This window comes from Globicephala melas, chromosome 10, assembly GCF_963455315.2.
Source record: "Globicephala melas chromosome 10, mGloMel1.2, whole genome shotgun sequence".
In the NCBI taxonomy this organism is placed as follows: domain Eukaryota; kingdom Metazoa; phylum Chordata; class Mammalia; order Artiodactyla; family Delphinidae; genus Globicephala; species Globicephala melas.
The window spans coordinates 95,681,612-95,706,886 of NC_083323.1; the positions used below are offsets into that span (position 1 = coordinate 95,681,612).

General features: G+C 42.1%; 1 protein-coding gene across 2 annotated transcripts in view; it reads right to left on the bottom strand.

Moving 5' to 3' along the window:
- SLC2A3 (solute carrier family 2 member 3) overlaps positions 1–25,013 on the bottom strand; it is a 77,644-nt gene extending 52,631 nt beyond the window's left edge. Inside the window, exons 1-2 of one of the 2 annotated variants that reach the window (XM_060306297.2) lie at positions 24,620–25,013; positions 23,167–23,244 (exon numbers count right to left, since the gene is read on the bottom strand). In XM_060306297.2, the coding sequence (XP_060162280.1) occupies positions 23,167–23,187 (21 nt within the window). In that variant the 5' untranslated portion in view covers positions 23,188–23,244; positions 24,620–25,013. Of the gene's footprint in view, positions 1–12,091; positions 12,536–23,166; positions 23,245–24,619 lie in introns of those variants that run through there. The other variant, XM_060306296.2, reaches the window with a different exon arrangement.
- Between the last annotated feature and the right edge of the window lie 262 nt (positions 25,014–25,275).

Here is a 25,275-nt window from a genome sequence, read left to right on the forward strand (position 1 = left end):
AGCTGCCATCAATACCAAGAAACAAAACGGCCCCAGGAAAAGACTGGAGCTGCTCCCAGCATGGAGCACATGCAGTAAAAAGCATTCCTCTTGGTGCCCACACCTTGGCCTCTAAGTACAGCCAGTGACAGGACAGTGACTCCGCCTCCGCCTGTCTCACTAATAGCAAACTAGTGAACATGTCTGCACAGCCACGTCCCAGAATAGCCACATGCCTCATTGGGGCACCTGAAAGATAAGGAGAACAGAGCTTCTGGTTTAAGTTGTGTTTTATTTATCTAGTAGAAAAGCAGGATTGTTCCTCTTCTCAAGAAACATGACCTTACAGATGGAAAGAATGAGCAAAATATGGGGAAGAGAAAGGAAAGGCCAGAAAGGTCAGTGAGATAAATGAGACCGCGATTTTACTCTATTTATAGTATTTATTTATTTATTTTGGCCACGCCTCGAGGCTTGCGGGATCTCAATTCCCCAACCAGGGACTGAACCCGGGCCCTTGGCAGTGAAAGCACTGAATCCTAATCACTAGATCACCAGGGAACTCCCTGATTTTGCTTTAAATGAGAGCATATGAAAATAATGTCCAAATGTGATCACTGAACATTGTTAATATTCTAAACAGGATGGAGACTGAGAGCGGTGACAGAAAATTGGGGCTCTGAAAACATTTTCTTAGGTGAAAAAAAGTTGTGCTTCAATATTGTCCCATTAAATTATAGAAAGATTATTAACAGATGGTTGGCATGAGATAAAGGGAGAGTGCAGTGATTAGTTGGAAGCAGAATTAATTCATTAAGTTTAAATTGTGTCGATTTTTTTCACGTAGGTTTTATTAACCTTTTTTTTTCAATGAGGTTAGTAAACAACATCAGGGAGATACCATGGTCCAGGGTTTGTAAATCTAGGTACTACTGGCATTTGGGGCCAGATAACTCTTTGTTACTGGGGCCTGTCCTGTGCATTGTGGGATGTTTTGCAGCATCCCTGGACCCTACCCACTAGATGTAGGTGGCATTCTCTTTGCCACAAGTCATAGCAATGAAATAAGTCTGCAGAAATTACCAAATGGCCCTGGGGAGCAAAATCACCGCAAGTTGAGAACCAGTGCCCTAGACTGAGAAAATCTCTAAGAAGTTCCTTTCGTAAAGGACTGAAATACCTTACCCATCTGGAAATCAACTATTTGAAAAACTCACTTATTTTGAATATAGATTAGAAAAACAAAGTAAGGAAAAAAAAATTTCTCACTAGAGTTCAAAGCTTTACTCACAGAATGGCTCAGGTGGCCCCTCTCAGAAAGCACATACTCTCTCTCCATTTTAAGCTATTATAAAATATTCCAAACATACAAAGCAAACTGTTAATATCTGATACAAAGCATAAGTTGGTTATTTGATTTTCAAATCAACAACAGATTAGGAGAAAATTAGAAGAAATGTCGCATGCCTCAGGCAGGGACCCTAACACATGAATGACAAGACAGAACACAGACAAATTATAAAAAGTGAACATATTTCTGAAAGAATAACAAATCAGAGGGAAAACAGTCCCACATTTTGGGTGTGTTATTCAGGTCACTTTAGTCCTTGGCATCCTACTTTAAAAAGGATGTGACCAGGATGTTGAAGAATCTGGAAACAAGGTCCTGCAGAGCAGCTGGGGAAACTAGGATTATTAGCGTAGAGAATAAAAGACATTAGGAGAGAGCACGCTAATTTCCTTCAGACATTTGCTGTGTTTCCAAAAATATGTATTTTTCAGTAACCTCAGATGGAAATGGGCATCATATTTATACTACACTTATAATCATCTCAATGTAATAGAAAGAACTTGCTGGTAATTAGAGCTATCCAATACATAATAGGCTACCTTGAAAGGTAGTAAGTTTCTCACTGCTGACTTACTTCCTGATTTCCAGAGTCATAGATCTATAGCCTGTCTGATATCTGCATCTGAATGGCCAAAAGGCATCTCAAACCAAGCCTAGCCAGACAGAAGTACCGGTTTCTCTTCCAACCCCCCAAATCTTTTCCTTCCTTACTCTCCTCCATCTAGTAAACATTATTACTATTCACCCCTTTGCCAAAGCCAAAATGCTAGGAGCTATGCAGGATTTCTCTCCCACCTCCCACATCTAATCCAACAGCAAGAACTGTCAGCTTTACCTCCAGAATCTACCCAGATTCCTTCCACTCTCCTACCTCCACCGCAGCACCCTTGTCAAAACCATCAAAATCTGTCATTTGATCTGCTGCAGTACTCTCTTAATCAGTCTTACTGATTTCATTCCTATTCTTCTATAACTCATTTTTCACAGAAGTGTCAAAACTGTACCTGGCCTCTACCTCTTTTTCCTGCCTTACTATCTACCACTATTCCCTTGATTCATTAAGCTCTAGCCATAGGAGGGTTGTTTAGTTTAGTTTTGTTTTGTTTTCCTGTCTTTCTATTATATCAAGTTCACTTCTGGCACAGGACTGCCTGGAGATGTCTTCACAAGGTCTTCAAATGTCTGAGCTTCTTGTCATTTAAGTCTGAGCTCAAAGCCTCTTCCTCAAAAAGGTCTCCTTCACCAGGCTATCTATGTTGTCCTTCGACCCACTCACCATTTATCACATTTCTGTTTTAATTTTTTTCATAGGTCTTATCACTATCTGGAAATATTTCTTTGGTTATTATCTGACCCCATTACAACAGGGACCTTGTCTATCAACATTATTTGTCCCATATACTTAACATCTAGAAGGAGCCTGTACATACTAGACACTCAATTAGTATTTGTTGAATAAATGGATAAGCAAATAATAATATAGATAAACTGGATTATTGTTCCTCAATTTGGTAAAAACTTGGATTAGATGATTACAGATTGCTGAACATTATTAATATCTCAGTGAGATGGGTGACTATGAATTTATAATGGTACCATCCTCTTCCAGGTTGTGTTTATTTTTTTTAGCATCCTGGGGGTAGTATCAAAGAAGGCTAAACCAATTCTGGGGATTTTTCAGGTGGGTAAAACACAAGGACTGTTAGGCAAGGGACTCATTCAACCAAAAGCATTTACCTTTGGAGGGTTAAGTACAGGAAATGACATCTCTCTGCAGAAGCACTGCTCAAGGTGTTAGGGTATGGAGAAAATATTGCGTTCAGAGAAATAAACCTTTTCCCAGCCTCTTCAAACCCTTGTTTTCCCCATTTACCCAGATGACCAGACTCCATGCTTTTTCAGAAAATATATTTTGCTAATTTTCATTCCTTACCCTCACTTTACCTTTAATCCATTCCTTCTAGAATCCTGCCTATTTTAGAGGTTTCCATCCTCCTCTCCATATTTTATCCCACCCATGCTTCAAGACACTGTTCTGTCCATTATTCCTGTTTCTGCCTTAAGTTTCTCACTTCCTGCTTATCTATCCCTGCTGCCAAGGGATTCTAAAGTACCACCATCCTGAAGCACTCCCATTCTTTCTATACCTCTGCTTCCCATAAGGTACTCTGTCCTTCACTGTCAAAATCCTCCAAGGAGTGACCTACACTCTGTTTCTTTTTCTTTCCCTCCCATTCAACATCAAGTTATTTCAGAATGTCTAGTGGTCTCACAGACGTTCAGCCCTCTATATGAAATTACGTACCTGTTACTAACAATATTTTTGGTGTGACTGGAATTCTTATTTATTTTATTGAAATAATGATTAATCCTATGGCACACCTTTGTGAGAAGGTAGCTTCTCCCTGAAAAAAGTGGACATTCCCATATCTAGAGAAAAGAGGTGGGTCCACAAAAAGAAAACCAGAACTCTTACACATATGTATAAGGAAACTTGACCTTGCTCCCTTAGACTTTGAGTTTAGAGGTGTTTGAGAACCCTCCCAAGAGGTACAAGGTGACGCCGGCCTCTGACAAATGGAACTAGGCCAGGAGCTTCTCAGGAAGATAGCTCTGTAATGAATCACCTCGCTAAAAGTAAAACATCTATTACTCATAACCCTTGTAGTATTCTTTTTCTCTTCTTTTATCTCCTAGTCTTCAGAACGTTTTGCTACAACATTCCAGGCTTATCTCAGCTGTGTTAAGTACTGGAGTATGCAGCCACAATCAAAGGAAAAGAGAAGCATTCGGCCTTCCTCGTGCTCCTTCCCTTAGGCTACCAAGATGGTAGTTATAGTCTTTAGCAATAATTTCCAAGGGACACATGTACTTTTTGCTTGAAGGTTCAAGCACTCTTCCCCACATTCCATTGCAACATCTCTGTTGAAGCTTCTTCAGCTGCAAAAAACAGGAATGACCTAACTGCAGAGCCAGTGACCTCCTTGGCTATTATCCTAATCAAATTCTCTTCAACATTTAAATTGCTAATGAGCTCCCCAACCTCCCTCAGCACCCACACCATTCTCTAGGTAGCCTTCTCAACGTCTCTCATTCCTAATTCTACTTCTTTTTCATTGATTCTTCCCCCTCAGTGATTCTTAAATGTCAGGTTTATCTCTGACCAGATTCTCGGTTATCTCAACTTTTCCCACAGAAGAAGGGGACTTCCAAATCTATGGTTTTTCACTCCAAACATTCTTTTGAATTCCAAGCCAAATGTACAATGGCCTGTCATGAATCTGCACATGAACATCCTGTAAGTATCTCAAGCTCAACATGCCTCAAACCAATCTTCCAAAGCTGCTTCTGCTCTTCCTCCTCTAGTTGATTTGCCCACACTGGTTAATGGCATTACTAGTTATCTAGCTCTCAAACAAAAATTTTTCACTCTTGTATCTCCTTCACCTTCCAGTTGTCAAGTCCTTTCAAGTCTGCTTTCAAAAAATGTCCCTCAATCCCTGAATAGTTATTGACAAAATCAAATCTTGTTTTGAAAAGATGCTGTTAACAATTGGCTATCCACAAGCATAAGAATGAAGTCGGATCCCTTCCTCACACCATAAATAAAAATTAACTCAAAATGGATAACAGATCTGAACATAAACCTTTCCGACTTGAGTTAGAAAGAGCTTTTGTGATATGACATCATAAGTACAAGTAACAAGAGGAAAATTAGATTAATTGGACTTCATCAACATAAAGATTTTTGTGCTTCAAAGAATACCACCAAAAAAAGTGAAAAGACAACCTATACAACATGAGCAAACATAACTCATATACCCGATCAAGGGCACATCCAGAATATGTAAGAATTTACAACTGAACAAAAAGACAATACAATTAAAAAATGGACAAAGGACTTGAACAGACATGTCTCCAAAGAAGGTATACAAATGACCAATAAGCAAAGAACACATTCAACATCTTTAGTCAATGAGGAAATGAAAGTCAAACTCATAATGAGATAGCACTTTATAGCCACTAGAATGCTGTAATAAAAAAAAGATACATAATAACAATTGTTGGTGAGGATATGAAGAAATTAGAACCCTCGTACATTGCTTGTGGGTATGTAAGATGGTACAGTGCTTTGGAAAATAGTTCGGTAGTTCCTCATAAAGTTAAACAGAGTTACCATATGACCTGGCAGTTTCACTCCAATATATATACCCAAGGGAACTGGAAGCCTATATCCACATAAAAACTTGAACAAGAGTGTTCGTAACAGCATTATTCATAAAAGCCAAAAATGGAAAAAACCCAAATGTCCATCAACTGGTCAATGGATAAACAAATGCAGTAATAATCATCATACAATGAAATATTATTTGTTCATAGAAAGAAATGAAGTATTAATACATGCTACAACATGGATGAACCTTGAAACATCATGTTAAGTGACAGAAGCCAGTCACATTAGGTCACATATTTTACGATTCCATCCATGAAATGTCCACAACAGGCAAATCTATAGACAGAAGTAGTTTACTGGTTACCAGAGGCTGGAAGCAGTTAAAGAGGAATGCAGAATGACTGCTAATGGTTATGGGGCTTCTCGTGGGGGTGATAAAATGTTTTAAAATTGATTAATGGTTGCACATGTCTGTGAATATACTTAAAAACCCTTGAACTGTAACACTTTAAGTAGGTGAACTGTATATGTAAACTATATCTCAGTAAAGGTGTTATATTAAAAAAAAATCCCTCAAATCTGTCTTCTATTCCCCATGCTCATAGCCACTGCCTCAGTTTACAGTGAATAACTAAATGGTCTCATTCTCTTAAATTTCCTCAACATCTCCTCCCCACCCACCTATCATATACCTCCATATAACTATAGTTGTCTTTTTAATACAGATCTGTTTTAAGCAAAGTATATGTGAATTATAAAGGATAAAACTTACACTTCTAACCACATAAAATTAAAACTTTCTATTGTGATAAAATATCATCAAAACCTTTTTTAAAGAAAAACTGGCAAAAATGTGTGAAAGCCATGACAAAGTCTTCGTTTTCATAATATACAAAGAGAAAGGAACAATAAAATAAGAACCATACAGGGCTTCCCTGGTGGCACAGTGGTTAAGAATCCGCCTGCCAATGCAGGGATAGGGGTTTGAGCCCTGGCCTGGGAAGATCCTACATGCTGTGGAGCAGCTAAGCCCGTGCGCCACAACTACTGAGCCTGCACTCTAGAGCCCGTGAGCCACAACTACTGAAGCCCGCGCGCCTAGAGCCCGTGCTTCGCAACAAAAGAAGCCACTGCAATGAGTAGTCCCCCGCACCGCAACTAGAGAAAGCCCGCATGCAGCAATGAAGACCCAACGCAGCCAAAAAAAAAAAAAAGTTGTATTTTTATCACTGTAGCATGTTCACTACTGAGAAAGGCCTTTCCTAGTCATCCTTCCTATGAAGCTCCTTCTCTTGCAGTTGCTGGGGTTTTTTTGGCCGCTTGCAGGACCTTAGTTCCCTGACCAGTGATTGAATCCTCGACCTCGGCAGTGAGAGCTCAGAGTCCAGACGCCAGGGAATTCTCTGTTAATTTCTATTTTAAGTGTTCGCTACTTCCTTCAATGCTCAGCCTGAGATCTGCAGGAGAGTGGACTCTCCATAACTGTAGAATAAATCAATGGTGTAGCTATTGATGAAATACTATGTAGTTGTTAAAAAGAATGAAATATAACTATATATATTGACTCGAAAATATGTCTAGGTATATATTTTAAAAATAATACATATGTTCATTATTAAAAAAAATTTAAATACACAAATCTAAAAAGTAAAAAGTTAAAGACATACACTGCATTCCTATTAAATTTCAAGATTAACCATTATTAAAAACTTTGGGGGTGTGTATACACACATATGAACACACATGTTATATATGTATGCACATTATAGAATACATATGCATGCTCTGTTTGTATACATGTATAATTTTTTGTTTATTTATTTATTTTTATAAGTCCTTGTCTACATTAAAAATTTTTTTTAAATTTATTTTTGGCTGCGTTGGGTCTTCATTGCTACACGAGGGCTTTCTCTACTTGCGGCGAGCGGGGGTTACTCTTCGTTGAGGTGCACGGGCTGTTCATTGCGGTGGCTTCTCTTGTTGCAGAGCACGGGCTCTAGGTGCGGGGGCTTCAGTAGTTGCAACACGTGGGCTTAGTAGTTGTGGCACATAGGCCCTAGAGCACGCGGGCTTCAGTAGTTGCGGCACATAGGCTCAGTAGTTGCAGTGCATGGGCTGGGCTCTAGGGTGCCTGGGCTTCAGTAGTTGTGGCTCGCAGGCTCTAGAGCACAGGCTCAGTAGTTGTGGAGCACAGGCTTAGCTGCTCTGTGGCATGTGGGATTTTCCCAGACCAGGGATCGAACCAGTGTCCCATGCATCGGCAGGCGGATTCTTAACCACTGCACCACAAGGGAAGCCCCCAAAACAGAATATTGATCACTCTTTTTAATTTGTCGCATCTCCTAGGTAAAATAAGATATAATTTCTATGTGCATTAATATTGAAGTAGTAAAAATATGAGTACACATGCCTCACATTTTTGGTGTAGTTGATAATGTTGTGTAATCTGCCACCCCATAGAATATACACAACATTACTTCAAAAAAGGTAGTAGTCAAAAGTATGGTTAGAATGATGTCATTCCTTATAAACAAACGAGTTATATATAAACACATAAACAAACGCACATGTGCACAGGAAAAAACACGGAGCATTACACCAAATGATTAACTCTGGTGAGTAAGATTATAGAGACCTTTCACTTTATCTGATATCTATTTTTCTGGAATAAGCTTAAAAAAAAGAAAAAAGAATAAGTATACATTGTTTTCAGTGAAAAATACTTTTAAACACAGATCTGATTATATCACTGCTGTGCTCCAAACTCTTCAATGATTTGTTGCCTATAGAAGAAAATTCACATTGATACAGGAAGCACTCAAGGCCTTACCCAATTTCATTCACTCCTATCTAATCTGATCACACAAAACACATCTGTACTCTTTTTATTGTGATTTTCTCTGCCTGAAATATGGTTATTTACCTTTTCTGCCTGTTGCCATACCTCTGAGGCCCAGCTCAAATGTCCCTCCACTTGCGTTCTCTCCAGTCCTCAGGAACAATTAATTATGCCCTCCTGCGTGCTTACACAGTATCCCCCCCTTATTTTTTTTGCAGTTCTATTATAGGACTAACCATAATCTTATGTACTATAGTTGAGTGCACATATGAATTCCTTTAGAGTCCCTTTGTTTTCTTCCGGCGCTCAGAACAGGGCCTAGATTACCAGGATTGCAGTTCCGAGGGGGAGAACAATAGGCAATGTCACTACAGAATATTAGACTTATGGGACTCATAAACTCCCATGGTGACACCACATAAGATTGTGCCAATTGTGTCTGCACACCCAGACTACCATTCACGTCACGGTTTATGCCAATAGCGCCTTCCTTCCCCCAGCCCAGCCGTGCCTGATTTCCAGTCTTGCATGGAGGACCTGAGGGAGAAATAAAAAATGCACAGGAGGAAGGGGTGTGGTATTGTCCAGAAGGCTTCCCCTTTGAGAAGGTAGGTTGAGAAAGACCTGAAGGCTCCGTGGTAGTTGCCCTGACAAAGTAGGAGGTAGGGAGATAGGAGAAAATTGTGTTCTAGGTTGAGGGGACAGAGTGAGAATGGGCTGGAAGGTTGGACTATGGTGTGTTTGTGATCCTGCAAAAATGTCCACATGGCTGACCTGTAGGGGGCCAAGGGATGAGAAGAAGCTGGGAAGTAAGCAGGGATCGTATCACAAATGGCCTGATATGCCAGGTGAAAGAGTCTGGACTTTAGTCTGAGGACCACAGAGAGCCAGTAGGTTAAGTACAGTAAAAACATGAACACAGATTTTAGAAAGATTACTGATTGTACTAAAACTAATTAGGAGCTTTCTGTAATAGATGACAATGGCTTGAACTGAGGTACTGGCAGGGGGCTCAGAATATCAGGTATCAAAAGGACTTAAAAAGTACTTTTAATGCAAACCTCTGCTCTCAAGGAAATTTCCTTGAGAGGCAGATCTTATGATTTTCTGTTTGATTTTATTTTTCTGAAAATACAGATGGGAAAATAAGGCATAGAAATAGTTGTGACAAAGCAGGAAAAAAAATACAAAACCTGTCGGTGGGGTATTCATTCAGTAAACGTCTACTGATCAGTTACTACATATTGGGTCCTAGGCACAATTCTCCGTATACCATAGAAAGACATATCGAGGCTTAAAGCGACTGCTAAGCTTCAAGATATGTGCTATCTGATCATGGAGAAAGAACATTTCTGAGTGCTGGGGGCCCTCCTTGTAGGATAAAATCTTTTAGAAAATATTTCAGCTATTTCTCAGTTTGTTTCTCTAGAACAGAGGCAAGGTTACATACTCATTAGATGATCAGGTGATCTTCCTTAGCATTCCTCACGTTGAATCGGGTTTGGAAGGATAACCTTAAGTTTATCCACTGTAAGAAGGCTGTGTGGATTGACCTTCCCTTCTCTTTCTCCTGTGTTGGAAAGAACTATTCCTCCTCCGACTCGCCACAGGTTTTTTTTTTTTTTCAACTTGCCACAGTTTTTACCAGGGGGACTTCCCCACGTTGGGGGCACGTTTATTTTCATCTTGAACGGTTGCATTTCACTTTCCCTCTCCTGCTTGCCTTTTATCACCAACCCCGTGGAGCCATAGATAACACTTTATAATTTAAGAACGAAAGATATTTGGAATGTTAGGTACTCAGACAAGGAGAGATGTCTGGGACAGAGCATAAGCAGGAAAAGGGGAAATGTGAGGTAGGTTGACATCTCCTGGCAGTAGGTGCGGGAGTTCCCATCTCCAAAGACCTCTCATTGCCTGGAGACACTGGTTCTTGCTTAGGATTAAGTTAGGTTCCAGAAACTCTAAGAATTAGATCATCTCTAAGGTCCCTTCCAGTTTTAAAATTTTACAATTCTCGTAAGATTTCCACAACATATCTTTTCACAAGGTCAATTTGTAAAGAGAACGAGATAATTCTTAATTAATTAAAAGAATTAATTAATTCTTAATTAAAATTAGGATTGAGGACCTGAGACTCATAGATAAATCTGGAAATAGAAGTTACATTTCTGGGATCTCCTACAGTTCCTTCAGTGGATTCCTACAAAAGTTATCCAAAACATTAACAACCTTTTGCCTTTAACTTTTGGCCCCTCTTACAATCCAAACACCAGTAAAATAAGGAGTATTAGCTAGGGAATTTGTTTAAGTTGTGCAATGTGTTTTGAAGAAAGTAATTTATTTTTAATACGTGGGATAAAAGAAACAGGTAGAGTTGTCAGATCTAGCAAAAACAAAAAAATAAACTAATAGAATGCCATTAAATTTGAATTTCAGGTAAACAATGAATAATTCTTTTAGTATAAATATGTCCCATGAAATGTTTGGGACATACCTATACCACAGAACTATTTCATGTGGCAACTCTCAACAGGGAGCTAAAGTTCTGTTCCATCCTATGGGTTGTTAGGAGGATTAAATCAGAAAAAGTGGAGGAAGTGCCTAACACAATAAATAAAAGTTCTTTTTGCTTTCCCCTTAGGCTGAGGAATATGATATTGATAATTTTCAATCATCCATGCATAGACTGAAAAAAAGTTCAACTCCAGTCACCCTGCATACTTCTGGTTCATTTTTCCCTGCTGTCCATCTGTCTTAGCCACAGAAATGAAAAAAAAATACTCAGTATTGGATAAAACATATTTAGAAAAGTAAATCTGCTAGTGGCTATTAAAAAGTCATAAATTGGGCTTCCCTGGTGGCGTAGTGGTTGAGAATCCGCCTGCCGATGCAGGGGACACGGGTTCGTGCCCCTGTCCGGGAAGATCCCACATGCCGTGGAGCAGCTGGGCCCGTGAGCCGTGGCCGCTGAGCCTGTGCATCCGGAGCCTGTGCTCCGCAACGGGAGGCCCGGTGCCGCAAAGAAAAAAAAAAAAAAAAATGTGTGTGTGTGTGAGGTGGGGGGGTACATAGTTTTCCAAAATTATTTTCTGAGTAAACAAGCCAAAAGGGAGATCACTGCTTCTTTCTTTCTGTGTTGCTCTGGCACCCACCTTCCACCCTAAATCTCTTCCTTTCTCTGTGGTTCTATTTCTTATACCCCATCAAAGCCTATTGTATGGAGACTTCCCTGGTGGCACAGTGGTTAAGAATCCAGTTCTTCCTTGGGGCTTCCCTGGTGGCGCAGTGGTTAAGAATCCGCCTGCTAATGCAGGGGACACAGGTTCGAGCCCTGGTCCAGGAAGATCCCACATGCCACGGAGCAAATAAGCCCGTGCACCACAACTACTGAGCCTGCACTCTAGAGCCCGCGAGCCACAACTGCTGAGCCCTTGCAGCACAACTACTGAAGCCCGCGCCCTAGAGCCCATGCTCTGCAACAAGAGAAGCCAGCGCAATGAGAAGCCAGCGCACCGCATGAAGAGTAGCCCCCGCTCGCCGCAACTACAGAAAGCCTGCACAGCAACAAAGACCCAACGCAGCCAAAAAAAAAAAAAAAAAGGCTTATCATGAACAGCTTCCTTTCCTTTTACCTTCTCCCTGACCTTTTGCCTAAATGTTCTCAAGTTTACTCTTCTTTTGCCGATTCATTGCTAGGACAGCACTCTCAGGCCTAACTAGATACACCAACCCATCACTAGCTCACCTTATCTGGACTCAGCTGGATTCTCATTTCCAGCCCCTGTAAACCCACAGGACCAGGAAGGGAGCCCCAAAGGCACACATCGCCACCTGGCGGCCGATTGCTAACCAGACGTGGTGACACCAGGACGCTCTCGGTGACACGGGGACAGGCCTGAAGGCAGATTGGCAAGAAGCACCAGTCGCCGATGGAACTGCCAGGGTTGGCTCCCTCTGCTTGGGTAACAGCATCTTCTCTGGCTGGAAACATCCTTCCAAATCTGTTTCTCTCAAAATTCATTTCATCTTTCATAGTCCAGTGTAAATGCCGTGATCCCTTTTTCTGACCTTTCGAGTTAGAGGATCTCACTCCTCTACAAGTCCCAGAGTGGGGTCAGCATTTCATTATAAGTCAGGAAGCTCCACATTGCCTAATCCGAACTATTTCTCCTCCTCTAGTGCCTCAAAGACTCAGGTCCTTTGAAGTACATGCCATCAGGATATTGCAATCTGCTGATCTCCTGGGCCACTTCCCCTCATTCCCTGGAAATTTAAAAACCTGACTCATCCTCTTGGTTACACAACTCCTGCTGTCCTCATTTCTAGTGACTTCGTCATCCTTGGACACAATTCATCCCATGAGCTGGCCTCAGTGTCTTATCCGCTCATTTCCAATCATCTTGTTTTCCAGCCCACCTTAGTCACTTATTCTCATGGTGACACCCTAGCCCTGGTTATTAGTAATAAATGCACTCCTTCCGAAACTTCTGTTTCTTGCATCTCACACTGATCGTTATCACCTCTTCAACAATTTCTGGACTGAAGTAGGATTTTTAAGCTATTGACTCTATCAAATTTTCACTGCCATCATCCTTCTATTTTTACTTTCCATACCTCCCAACTGAAATTGTTTGATTCATCACTTTAAACGCTCCTTTGTATAAACCTGCGACTCCCTAGCACTTCTCTCCCTCCTGCTGTATTCCTTGGTAAAATCCCAACCCTTGTTAAGTCCAGTTCTAATTACTCTACTTGCTTGCATTCACTAACTAAGTAAACATAACTGGAGAAAAATCCACAACCGTGCTAATTGGTCTCACATTAAATTAGATGATAATCTCAAGTGGGCGCTCCCGTTTTATTTTCCCAAATCGATTCACTCCCTGTTGTCCAAGAAAACAGTTTCACACCTTTTCCTCTCGACTCAAATTTCCAGGATCCCCTGTCCTTTTTCACACTTAGCTGATAATCTCATTTCTTATTTCTTTGAAAACTAAAGAAATTTCTCATCTTCCTACTTCCCTACCAAATCGAATTTGACTGAATCAGTATCCACACACTCAGTTTGCTTCTTGTTTAAATAGACTGATTGTCTAACATCTCCTAAGGCTAGCCCATCCACCACAGAAGTGGATCCCTTTACCTCTGACCTTACTCAAGAATTTTGTCCTAAAAGCATTCCCCTTATATCATCAAATTTTCCTTTTCTACCAGATCCATATCATAATGTCTCTTAACAACACTCTCCCTTAGATAAAGACAAACTTCAGAAAAGTAGATACTTCTGGCATGGCAAGAAGCTAGAGGAGAATCTTACAATACGTACAAGATTTGATTTCTTAAGCAGGGTGGGTATCAAGGTGTTCATCTGCGAAATTCTTGCCTTGTTCACAGAGACGATGCTGAAGGCGAAGGAAGCAGCGCTGAAAGGCATCCACACACTGCGCCTCTGAAGGCAACCCAATATCCCTGGAAGGGCGCCCCCCGGGAGAAACGAGCTTGACCACTATGCCATCATCAAGCCCCCCTGACCTGGGTCAGCCATGAAGAAGACAGAAGACAACAACATACTTGTGTTCATTGTGGAGGCCAAGGCCAACAAGCACCAGATCAAACAGGCTGTGAAGAAGCTCTGTGACACCTACATGGCCCAAGGTCAACTCCCTGATCAGGCCTGATGGACAGAAGAAGGCCTGTGTCCGACTGGCTACTGACTATGATGCTTTAGAGGTTGCCAACACAATTAGGATCATCTAACCTGAGTCCAGCTGATTAATTCTAAATATAAAATTTTTCACCATAAAAAATTCTTATAATACATCCATTCCTTCAGAGTAATGAAAGAAATAGTTCTTCTCTTGACCTCAAGTCCCTTCTCAAGGTAAGCGCCCCTTTAATGTAAATTCCTCCAATTCCTCAAACCATTCTCTATTAAACCTATTCCAATTAGGCTTTTGTCCCTCCTGCTCTGTTTGAAAGAATCCTATCAAGGTCCTCAGCAAACTCCATCTTATCAAATCCAAGGGTCAATTCTCTATCATTCTAACCTGACCACTCCAAAACATCTGACAAAACTCATCACTCTCTCCTTGTTCGAGTAAATTTCTTCCCTTGGCTTTTCATACACCAATTTGCTCTGGTTTCTCATTTATCTTACCGCCTTTTATCAGCATTTCTAAATGCTGGAATGTTCCCAAAGTTCAATCCTTAAGACACTTTTCTACAAACACTCACTCCCCGGGTTCCCTCCTCCAGGCCCATGGCTTTAAATACCATTTACATCAAATCTCAGACTCCAGTTGGACCTGGCCTTTAGGTGGTGGGCTAATGAGAATCTCAAAGCCAGGAGTGCCCCAGGCTCCTGGTCTCTCCTCTCCTAACTTGTTCTTCCTCCAATTTCCTACCTCAATTGCTTAAGCTAAAAAATCAAGGAACTAATATTGACTTCCGTATTACGCTTGAACCCCATGCCCAATTCATTAGCAAGTCCTGCCTGTTGAATCTAGCAGTTTTTACTACCCCTTACTACCACCGTTGTCCAAGTCACCGTTATCTCTACCAATACAACAGCAAATAACTGATCTCTCTGCTTCTACGTTTGCCCCCTACAGTCCATTCTCCCACTCACAGAAACAGTGATCTTAAAAACATAAATCTGCACTTACTTGTCCCCTGGTCGGAATCCTTCCAGTGGCCTTCCAACATATTCAGAAAAAAAAAAAAAGGTAAGCATCTCATCATGGACTACCGGGCACTACGTGATCTGCTCTGGGCTGTCTCCCCACCTCACTTCCTGCCACTCTTCTCCGGATGCACCACACTCCTTCCCTGCTGTTCTTTGAATGCATGGGCCAAATGCACCCTACCCCGGTTTTGGTTTTCGTTAATTTTTTTTTCCTTAACTTTTTGAGATAATTATAGATTCACAGGTAGCTAGAAATAATACAGAAATCCCGTTATGTTCCTCACCCAGTTTCCCCTAATGGCAACATCTTGCATAACACAGTCACAATATCACAACCAGGGAACTGATACTGATAAGTCTACTCACCTTATTCATATTTTGCCAGTTTTACATACACTCACTTATGTGTGTCTGTTTAGTTCTACGTAATTTTTTTTTTTTCGGTACGCGGGCCTCTCACTGCTGTGGCCTTTCCCGTTGCGGAGCACAGGCTCCGGACGCGCAGGCTCAGTGGCCATGGCTCACGGGCCCAGCCGCTCCATGGCATGTGGGATCTTCCCCGACTGGGGCACGAACCCGTGTCCCCTGCATCGGCAGGCGGACTCTCAACCACTGCGCCACCAGGGAAGCCCAGTTCTACGTAATTTCATCACTTGTGTAAGTTCTTATGACCACCATCCCGGTCAAGATACAAAATATCAGTAGCTCTATCAGAAGGATACCTCCGAGGAGGAGGAGAAGGCAGAGGAGGAGGAGGAGGTATGCGGGCCTCTCACTGTTGTGGCCTCTGCTGTTGTGGAGCACAGGCTCCGGACGCGCCGGCTCAGCGGCCATGGCTCACGGGCCCAGCCGCTCCGCGGCATGTGGGATCTTCCCGGACCAGGGCACGAACCCGTGTCCCCTGCATCGGCAGGCGAACTCTCAACCACTGCGCCACCAGGGAAGCCCCCTCATGCTTCTTTTTATAGCCGGTCATCTCTGGCCCCGAGTCCCAACCGGTGGCAACCCTTAATCTGTCCTCCATCTCTATAATTTTGCCATTTAAAAATGTATATATAAAGAAAAACAGAAGAAAAAAATGTATATAAATGGGACCTATTTTAGTTTGGGCTGCCATAACAGAGTAGTATAGACCGGGTGACTTAAACCACATTTATTGCTCACAGTTCTGAAGGCTGGAAGTCCAGGATCAAGGTGCTAGCATGGTTGGGTTCTAGTTAAGGTCCTTTTCCTGGTTTTCAGACAGGCATCTTCTCACTGTGTCCTCACACAGCAGAGGAAGACTGAGTTAGTTCTCTGGCTTCTTATTTATTTATTTGTTTATTTTTGGCTGCGTTGGGTCTTCGTTGCTGCGCGCGGGCTTTCTCTAGTTGCGGTGAGCGGGGGCTACTCTTCATTGCGGTGCGTGGGCTTCTCATTGCGGTGGCTTCTCTTGTTGCAGAGCACGGGCTCTAGGTGTGTGGGCTTCAGTAGTTGTGGCTCGCGGGCTCTAGAGCGCAGGCTCAGTAGTTGTGGTGCACGGGCTTAGTTGCTCCACGGCATGTGGGATCTTCCCGGACCAGGGCTCGAGCTCATGTCCCCTGCACTGGCAGGCGGATTCTTAACCACTGTGTCACCAGGGAAGTCTGTCTGGCTTCTTTTTTTTTTGCGGTATGCAGACCTCTCACTGCTGTGGCCTCTCCCGTTGTGGAGCACAGGCTCCAGACGCTCAGGCTCAGCGGCCATGGCTCACGGGCCCAGCCACTCCACGGCACGTGGGATCTTCCCCGACCAGGGCATGAACCCGTGTCCCCTGCATCGGCAGGCGGACTCTCAACCACTGCGCCACCAGGGAAGCCCTGGCTTCTTTTATAAAGACACTCATCCCATCCATAAAGGCTCCATCCTCATGACCTAATTACCTACCAAAGTCCCCATCTTCAAATACCATCACATTTGGGATTAGATTTCAACTTACGAATTTTGAGGGAACACAAACATACAGTCCATAACAAGATCACATAACATGTAACCTTTTGAGGTTGCTTCTTTTCACTTAGCATAATTTCCTTGAGACCCATCCAAGTTGTTGTATGTATCAGTAGTTTGTTCCTTTTTATTGCTGAGTAGTATTCTATGGTAGGAATGTACCATAGTCTGTTAACCTTTCATCAACCTAAGGACAATTAGGTTGTTTCTAGATTTTGGCTCTGACAAATAAAGCTGCTATAAACCTTCAAGTACAGGTTTTTTATGATTACGTTTTTATTTCTCTGGGATAAATGCCCAAGGCTGCAATTGCTGGGTGATATGGTAAGTGCATGTTTAGTTTTGTAAGAAACTGTCATATTCTATACCAGAGTCGTTGCACGATTTTATACTTTCACCAGTAATGTATGAAGGATCCAGCTCTTCTGCATGCTTGCCAGAAAATGGGGTTATTATTTTTCATTTTAGCCATTCTGAAAGGCACGTGGTTATACCTATTGTGGCCTTAATTTACATTTCCCTAGTGGCTAACGATGCTGAGCATCCTTTCATGTGCTTGTCATCTGTATAATTTCTTCATTGAAATGTCTGCTCAATGTCTTTTGCCCATTTTATTAACTGTTGATTTTTTTTAGTAACAGCTTTATTGAGATATAACTCACATATTATACAATTCACCATTTAAAGTGTACAATTCAGTGGTTTTTAGTATATTCACAGGGTTGTGCAACAACCACCATCATAATTAACTGTAGACACTTTCATCACGCCCAAAAGAAAATCCTTACCCGTTAGCAGTCACCCTCCGATTTCCCCCAAACTCCCAGGCTTAGACAACCACTAGTCTACTCTTTATCTTCATAGATTTGCCTACTCTAGACATGTCATATAAATGAAATCAAATAATATGTGGTCTTTTGTGACTGGCTTCTTCTACTTAGTACAATATAATGTTTTCAAGATTCATCCACATTGTAGCATGTATCGGTACTTTATCTCTTTTTATTGTTAAATAATATTCCATTTTAGGGAATTCCCTGGTGGTCCAGTGGTCAGGACTCTGCGCTTCCACTGCCGACGGCTGGAGTTTGTTCCCTGGTTGGTGAACTAAGATCCCGCAAGCCACGTGGTGCAGCCAAAAAAAAAAAAAAAAACTTCTATTTTATTGGACACACCACATTTCATTTATCCGAGCATCAGTGGATAGACATTTGGGTTGGGTTGTTTCCACTATTATGAATAATGCTGCTATGAGCACTCAAGTCAAGTTTTTGTGTGGACATATGTTTTCATTTCTCTTGGGTACACCTAGGAGTGGAATTTCTGGGTTGTAGGGTAATTCTATGTTTAACTTTTTGAGAAACTGCCATCTGTACCATTTTACATTCCTACCAGCACTGTATCAGGGTTTCGATTTCTCCACACCCTCGCCAAAGCATTCCAGTATCTATATTTTCAATTATAGACAACCTAGTGAGTGTGAGGTAATATTTCATTGTGATTTCCGATGTGCATTTCTCTAATGGCTAATGGTACTGGGCATCATTTCATGTGCTTATTGGCCACTTTTATATCTTCTTCTGAGAAATGTCTACACAGATCCTTTGCCCATTTAAAAAATTGGGTTATTTGTCTTTTTATTACTGAATTGTAATAGTCTTTATATATTCTAGATACAAGTCCCTTATCATATACATGATTTGCCAAAATTATCTCCCATTCTGTGCCTTTTCATTTTTTTTTAATTAATTAACTTATTTACTTATCTTTGGCTGCACTGGGTCTTCGTTGCTGCGCGCGGGCTTTCTCTGGTTTCGGAGAGCAGGGGCTACTCTTCGTTGTGGTGCACGGGCTTCTCATTGCGGTGGCTTCTCTTGTTGCGGAGCATGGTCTCTAGAGCGCAGGCTCAGTAGTTGTGGTGCACGGGCTTAGTTGCTCTGCGGCATGTGGGAACTTCCTGGACCAGGAATTGAACCCATGTCCCCTGCATTGGCACGCAGATTCCCAACCACTGCGCCACAAGGGAAGCCTCTCTTTTCACTTTCTTGATGGTGTCCTTTGACGTCCAAAAGTTTTTAACCTTGATTATGTCCAACATATCTATTTTTTTCATTTGTTACTCATACTTTTGGTGTCATATCTAAGAAACTGTTGCCTAATCCAAGACCATAAATGTTTATATCTATGTGTTCTTCTAAGAGTTCTATGGTTTTAGCTCTTAAACTTAGGTCTTTGATCCATTTTGAGTTCCTTTTTGTATATGGTATGAGGTAAGGGTCTAACTTCACTCTTCTGCAGGTGGCTATCCAGTTGACCCTGTAACATTTGTTGAAAACACTATTCTCCCCCATTGAATGGTCTTGCCATCCTTGTTGAAAAATCAGTTGAACACGGATGCATGGGATTTATTTGAGTACTCTCAATTCTATTCCATTGATCTATATGTCTAACCTTATGCTAATACCACACTGTCTTGATTATAGTTTACTGTTGAGTTTTGTTGAAAGGGCTTTTTATTTTCTAGATGCAAGTCCTTTGTCAATATGTGCTTTGCAAATATTGTTTCTGTGGCCTATCTTTTCACTCTCTTTATAGGGTCTTTTGCAAAGCAAAAGCTTTTAATTTTAGTGAGGCCCTATCTGTCTATCTATCTATCTATCTATCTATCTATCTATCTATCTATCTAGGCCTGTGCTTTTGATGTCAAGCCTCTGCCTGTTTCTGTAAATAAAATGTCATTGTAACACACCATGCCTACCTCCTTACATAATGTCTGTGGCTGCTTTAGTAGCCATGTTGAATAGTTGTAACAGAGACCACATGGCCCACAAAGCCTAACACAGTTACTATCTGGCTCTTTACAGAAGAGGTTCTTGACCCACTGCTCTAATCTGCTAAACCTTTACACTCCAGGGCCCTTACACACTCCCTCTGTCTGAAACACTCTTTCCTTGGATCTCCTTCTCACGGCTGGCTCTCCAGTGTTATTCTGGCTTCTGCTCAAATTTACCTTAGAGAGGCCTTCCATGACCATATTATTTAGAATACGCAACCCTCCCCATCGTTCCACCATCTACTCCCTTACTTTATTTTTCTTCATAGAATTTATCACTTCCTTCACTAGAATAAGCTCCATGAGGGCAGTCTCAGGCACCAACAGTGCCTGTCATATAATATCACTCAAGAAATACTTGAATAAATAAGTGAGTCACAGAGAACTATGTGGAAACCACCTCTTTCCAGGAAAAATAACTCTATTGATATTTATTATCCCATAAACTATTTTGTCAGAGGAACAATACTTGAATGAAAGAACAATAGGTCTGATTCCCTTCATGAACTGTATAATGATGTTTATGTGTCATTTTACCTCCATGGCATTCCCTAACATATCGAGCTAAAGAGTTACCTACGGCTGGAGAGCAAGGATGTTTGAAAGTCTTTACATTTGGTTTCTAACTCTGTATTCCTTCCTGATCTCCTCTTGAGCCTGAACTGAAATTCAATGGGTCGATAATAATGTAGGTTATCTGTTTCACACTACAATTGATTTCTCCTGATTGCTCTTGAATTCTGAACCTCTTGATCTGTCTGTAGGGGAACAATGTAGAACAGAGGAAAGGAAAGAGAGCTTCGGCATAAAGATACTGGTCACAGGCCAGCTCTAGCACTAGTTATGTGACCTTAAAAACATATCTCAAGATCTTAAACCTTGTTTTCAGATAGTAACATCTGCCTCACGAATAAATGTATGTAAATAATAATTAATTCCCAATTATTTAACATCTTCTATATGCCAATGTGAGATTATATATATATCTGTCCCCGGTTCCTGGCATAGAGCTCTTAAAACCCTTGTAATTTCCTGAGTCATAAGAACACTGGGAACATCTCTCATTCTAATAATTGTCTTTGACCAGGTCCCTGACACAGGGCTCCTGAAACGCTTGTAAATTCCTAATTGATAAGAGCACTAGGAACATCTTTTGTTCTGATGAGGTGAGTGTCGATGGGCTCCTGGATGGGGGCTGGTCACCAGCAAGACCAAGCTGTGATTAGAAGCTTGGAATTATCAGCCCACTCCTCGTCCTCCAGAACGGGGAGAGGGGCTGGAAATGGAGTTAATAATTGATCATGTCTGTGTGAGGAGGCCTCCATAAAATCCCAATAGTAGGAGGTTTGGAAAGTTTCCAGGTTGGGAAACACATCACACCGGGAGGGTGACGCACCTCAACTCCATGGGGACGGAAGCTCCTATGCTCAGGACCCTCCCAGACCCTGCCCTATGTATTTCTTTATCTGGTTGTTCATCTGTATCCTTTATCATATCTTTTAATAAACTGATAGACATAAGTGTTTCCCTGGGGTCTGTGATCCATTTTAGCAAATTAATGGAACGCAAGGAGGGGGTCATTGTAACCTCTGATCTATAGCTGGTTGGTCAGAAGCACAGGTGATAACCTGGGCTTGCAACCAGCGTCTGAAGTATGTGTGTATGGGGGTCGGGACAGCAGCGGTCTTGTGGGACTGAGACCTTTACTTCTGGGACCTGGTTAGACAGTGTCAGAATTGAGTTAAATTTTAGGACATCCAGTTGGAGCCACAGAGAATTGCTTGGTGTGCAGAAAAACTGAGATTTTTTTCCTTTATAGCCAAATACTTTGCTAAGTGCTGAGAATATATTATCTAATTTAATTGTCACAATAATCAGCAAAGATCGATGTCATCCAAAGAGTTAATTATAGTGTCTGGCTAATAGGTATAAAATACGACAAAGTTTCACAGCCATTTGCATCTGGCTATGTCAAAATGGCCTTGTCAAAAGTAAAATGACTGTTTTTTTTGTTTTTCGTCTTTGTTGGGGTACAGTTGATGGAAAATCACTGTTTTTAATGCCAGTAACAACAGCAACAACTATCTTAAACCTTTGCTTATCCTTAATTCCCACTAAAATTCTGGGGACCCTGTCGTTTAATTTCTCTATTATTGAGATGTTTCGCAGGCACGTACTTCTTTTTTAATAAAACCACCACCACGACGGCGATATACGATATCTTAATAATGATAAGGTTGGCATAATTAGGAAGCCCACAAATAAGAGAGGTAGACTACCCTATGATTTTTGAAATGGAAAAACACAGTAGTATACAATCTTAAGTAGTCAAATCTAATTATTAAATAATTATGCAGCAGGGGGAGCTCGGTGGGAGCTGGGGTGGACAGGAGGCACAGTGGCTTTGCTCACCATTGGTAAAGCGTTGAACACATTTTAAAAAAGGATCACTCCTTGATTTCTGTGTCTCACACCTTGTCCTCACAGTGTTTCCACCAATGTCTTTCCAAAATAGCCTTAACAACTATCATGTAGACCTACCATCTTTAAAAATGTATTGACTTTTAAGATTTTCCAAAAGATGCGATGTTTTGGAAAATGTGCTAAGGAAGAGCAATTGTCCGCCTTGTTCTTCCCCCAGCTCTGCTTTCCTTAGTTTGACCAATAAAAAAATTGGGAAAGAATCTGGCAGTCTGATAAGACCGCCATTCAAGATCCCAGTGAATTCCCTGAGAACGAGCTTATTTAAAGTCTTTCTGGATAGATCACATGGGCTAAACCCTTGGCTTCAGGCAATATGTGATTTAGTCACCAGGTGAAGCCTACCCTGTCCCCATCCCAGGCCAAAGGGTCATAAATTCTTTAGTATCTTTTTGTGACTCTTCATCACAGTGCTTTGCAAGTAATATGACTCAGTAACACTTTAGAGTCAGCTCTATAAGAAGAGTTCTTATCATGGTGCAAATTCAGCTATGATTCTTCACACCTATATAGTCATGGCAGTTTTTAAGGTAATTCCCTCTCGTCCAGTTGTGTATAATTTTACCGAGGCCTGTTTGCAATTACAATGCTGAACATGGATATTTTATCATTTTTATTATTCTTGATGTTAAAGCACAAAATGCCACACATGGCAAATACTAATTAATTGTGAATAAAAATAATATGGGAATGTACCGAGTCTACTGGCTGCAATAGTCTCTCCCACCACCACTTATGTAGGTCTGCATTAATAAGACAACGAAAGTTTAGGGAAACGACAGGTATTGAGATTACTAACATAACCATGACAAAACAAGCTGATACCAATCTGACATAAATTCTTAATACTCACATCCTGTTTGTTGCTCTCCATCTCTCTGCTATACTAAGAATTGACTCGCCCTCCAATTCTTCTTTAAGGTACTGCTTCCTGTAAATTGTAATTGGCTAGTTATTTATTTGCTTTATCTACTTAAGCTCCTTGAGAGATGAGGCTGTGTCAGCCCCCCGACCCACTGGCACACCAATAAGTACTTGTGGAAGTAGGTGAAACCTCATATAATTCTAGTGTCTTAGATTAACTCAATTCTGGGGTCCTCAACAAAGCTCTTTCCACTTGTTCAGTAGCCAGTGGGAAGAATTTTTTCAAGTAAAGGGAGAGAAAACGGAAAGAGCTGAATATGGTGCAAAATGGAACCTCTATATTTTGAGTCATTGCTCTTCACCAACTAGCACTGTTTCCCCATCAGCAAAAGGAGCAGGGATTAGGTGAACTTGCTGTCATAAAACTCTGTGATTTAATGTGGCTTATTTTGCCATATAAAATTAATAAAATATTTGAAATAAACCACCTCCTCACAGCTTCACCTAAACATCATCAGTGAGCTGCAGTAGAGTCAGAAATCAGGACTCTGCTTAACCAGTTATCAAGTCCGAGTGTTTCCTCCTTGACCAGCTCTCCTGACTTGGATGCATAGTTGGGGATCAGCTGAGATGTATGGTGAAACACTAGTATTATCTCCTGAGTTTATTAGGAGGAAGGGGAGAATTAGGACAGACCATTCCTTTGACTATTCCACAGCCTCCTTATTATCCTTTCCTTTTCATTTCTCTCTGCAGCCCCTGCCCCCCAGTGTCTCTCCTTTCCTCTGTCTGCTAGTTCTTGGCTTCCAGGTCATCATCATTCGGGGAGAAAATAAAAACCAAAAACCTCTACAACTCTTCTAACTCAAATAAATATACTTTTCTTTAAAAGTAAGGTGCTATACTTGCAGTGAATGAATGAATGAGCCATAATTTTCTAAGGAAATTCCAATTTTCATCTTTCAAAAACCTACAGAGTTATCATTTGCATAGCACTTAAACTCCTGGTAGGTATCTTTCAAGGCCAGCACAGTTCCCTTTGCCTGGATGGTTTTTCTACAGCTCTCATTTTCTTCAGGTCTTTGGTCAAAAGGCACTTCCTCAGACCCATTCCTTCCCCCACCTGCAATTGAATATGCCAGTCCCCTCCCCATTTCTTACTACATATTTTCTTCATAAGATTTATCACTGTCTGGCATTTTATTACACATCCACGCATTTTCTTGTCTATCCCTTCCCTAGAGTATAACTCCAGGAAGGCAGGACCATTGCCCACGTCGTTCACTGTGAGGTCTCCAGCACCTGGAGCAGGGCTCGGACACGGTAGGTGCTCAGGAAATAACAAATATTCTCTCAAGTACTCTGAGGCTACGTGCTAGTTTCTCCTGAGCCCTAGGACCCCCTTCTCCCTTAGTCCCGCCCAACCGTGAGTCACCACCCACCTCTACCCGAGCCCAGCTCGGAAGCTCGTCCTCCCGCCTGCCAGCCACAGGGACAGCGCTGCGCACCCACCACCGGGACCGGGCAACTGCGGTTGGGCACGGCGGCTCCGCTCAACCGCCCATCTCCGGGCTCACCCACGCCTCTCCGCTGGTCCCAGGAGGCCACGCCCGGGGGTGACAGCGATGCCGCCACTGCGCTTCCGCCCGCCCGGCTGCGCGGCCGTTAGGACCCCCCGCGCAGCTACGAGATGCCCAGGATTCTGTTTTGAACGGTCCGTTGATGTGGGAGGAAAACGTGACTCGTGCGTCCGGCTGCCTCCGTTAAGCAGGACGCAGGCAGCCACCCCTGGCGTGAGCAGGGGTCGCGCTCTTGAGTCCCCACAACCGTTGCCCCAGTCCTACTCCTCACGTTCGCGCCAAACTGACCGGCCGGGCCGCAGCCCACCTCGCTCCCACCCGGCGCCCAGGCAACTTCGAGAAGAGAGCGGGGAACGCTTTACGGGGAAACGACTCTGGGCCCCACCATCCTTGATGCCGCCGTTAAGAGGGTGTTAACATTTCTGCTTTAAGAGATACCGGTTCCCTCTCAGCGCCTCCGCGCCCCGGGGGTGTTGCCCTCAGACAACTCTGCGGGGTGGGCCGGGGTCGAGGCTGAG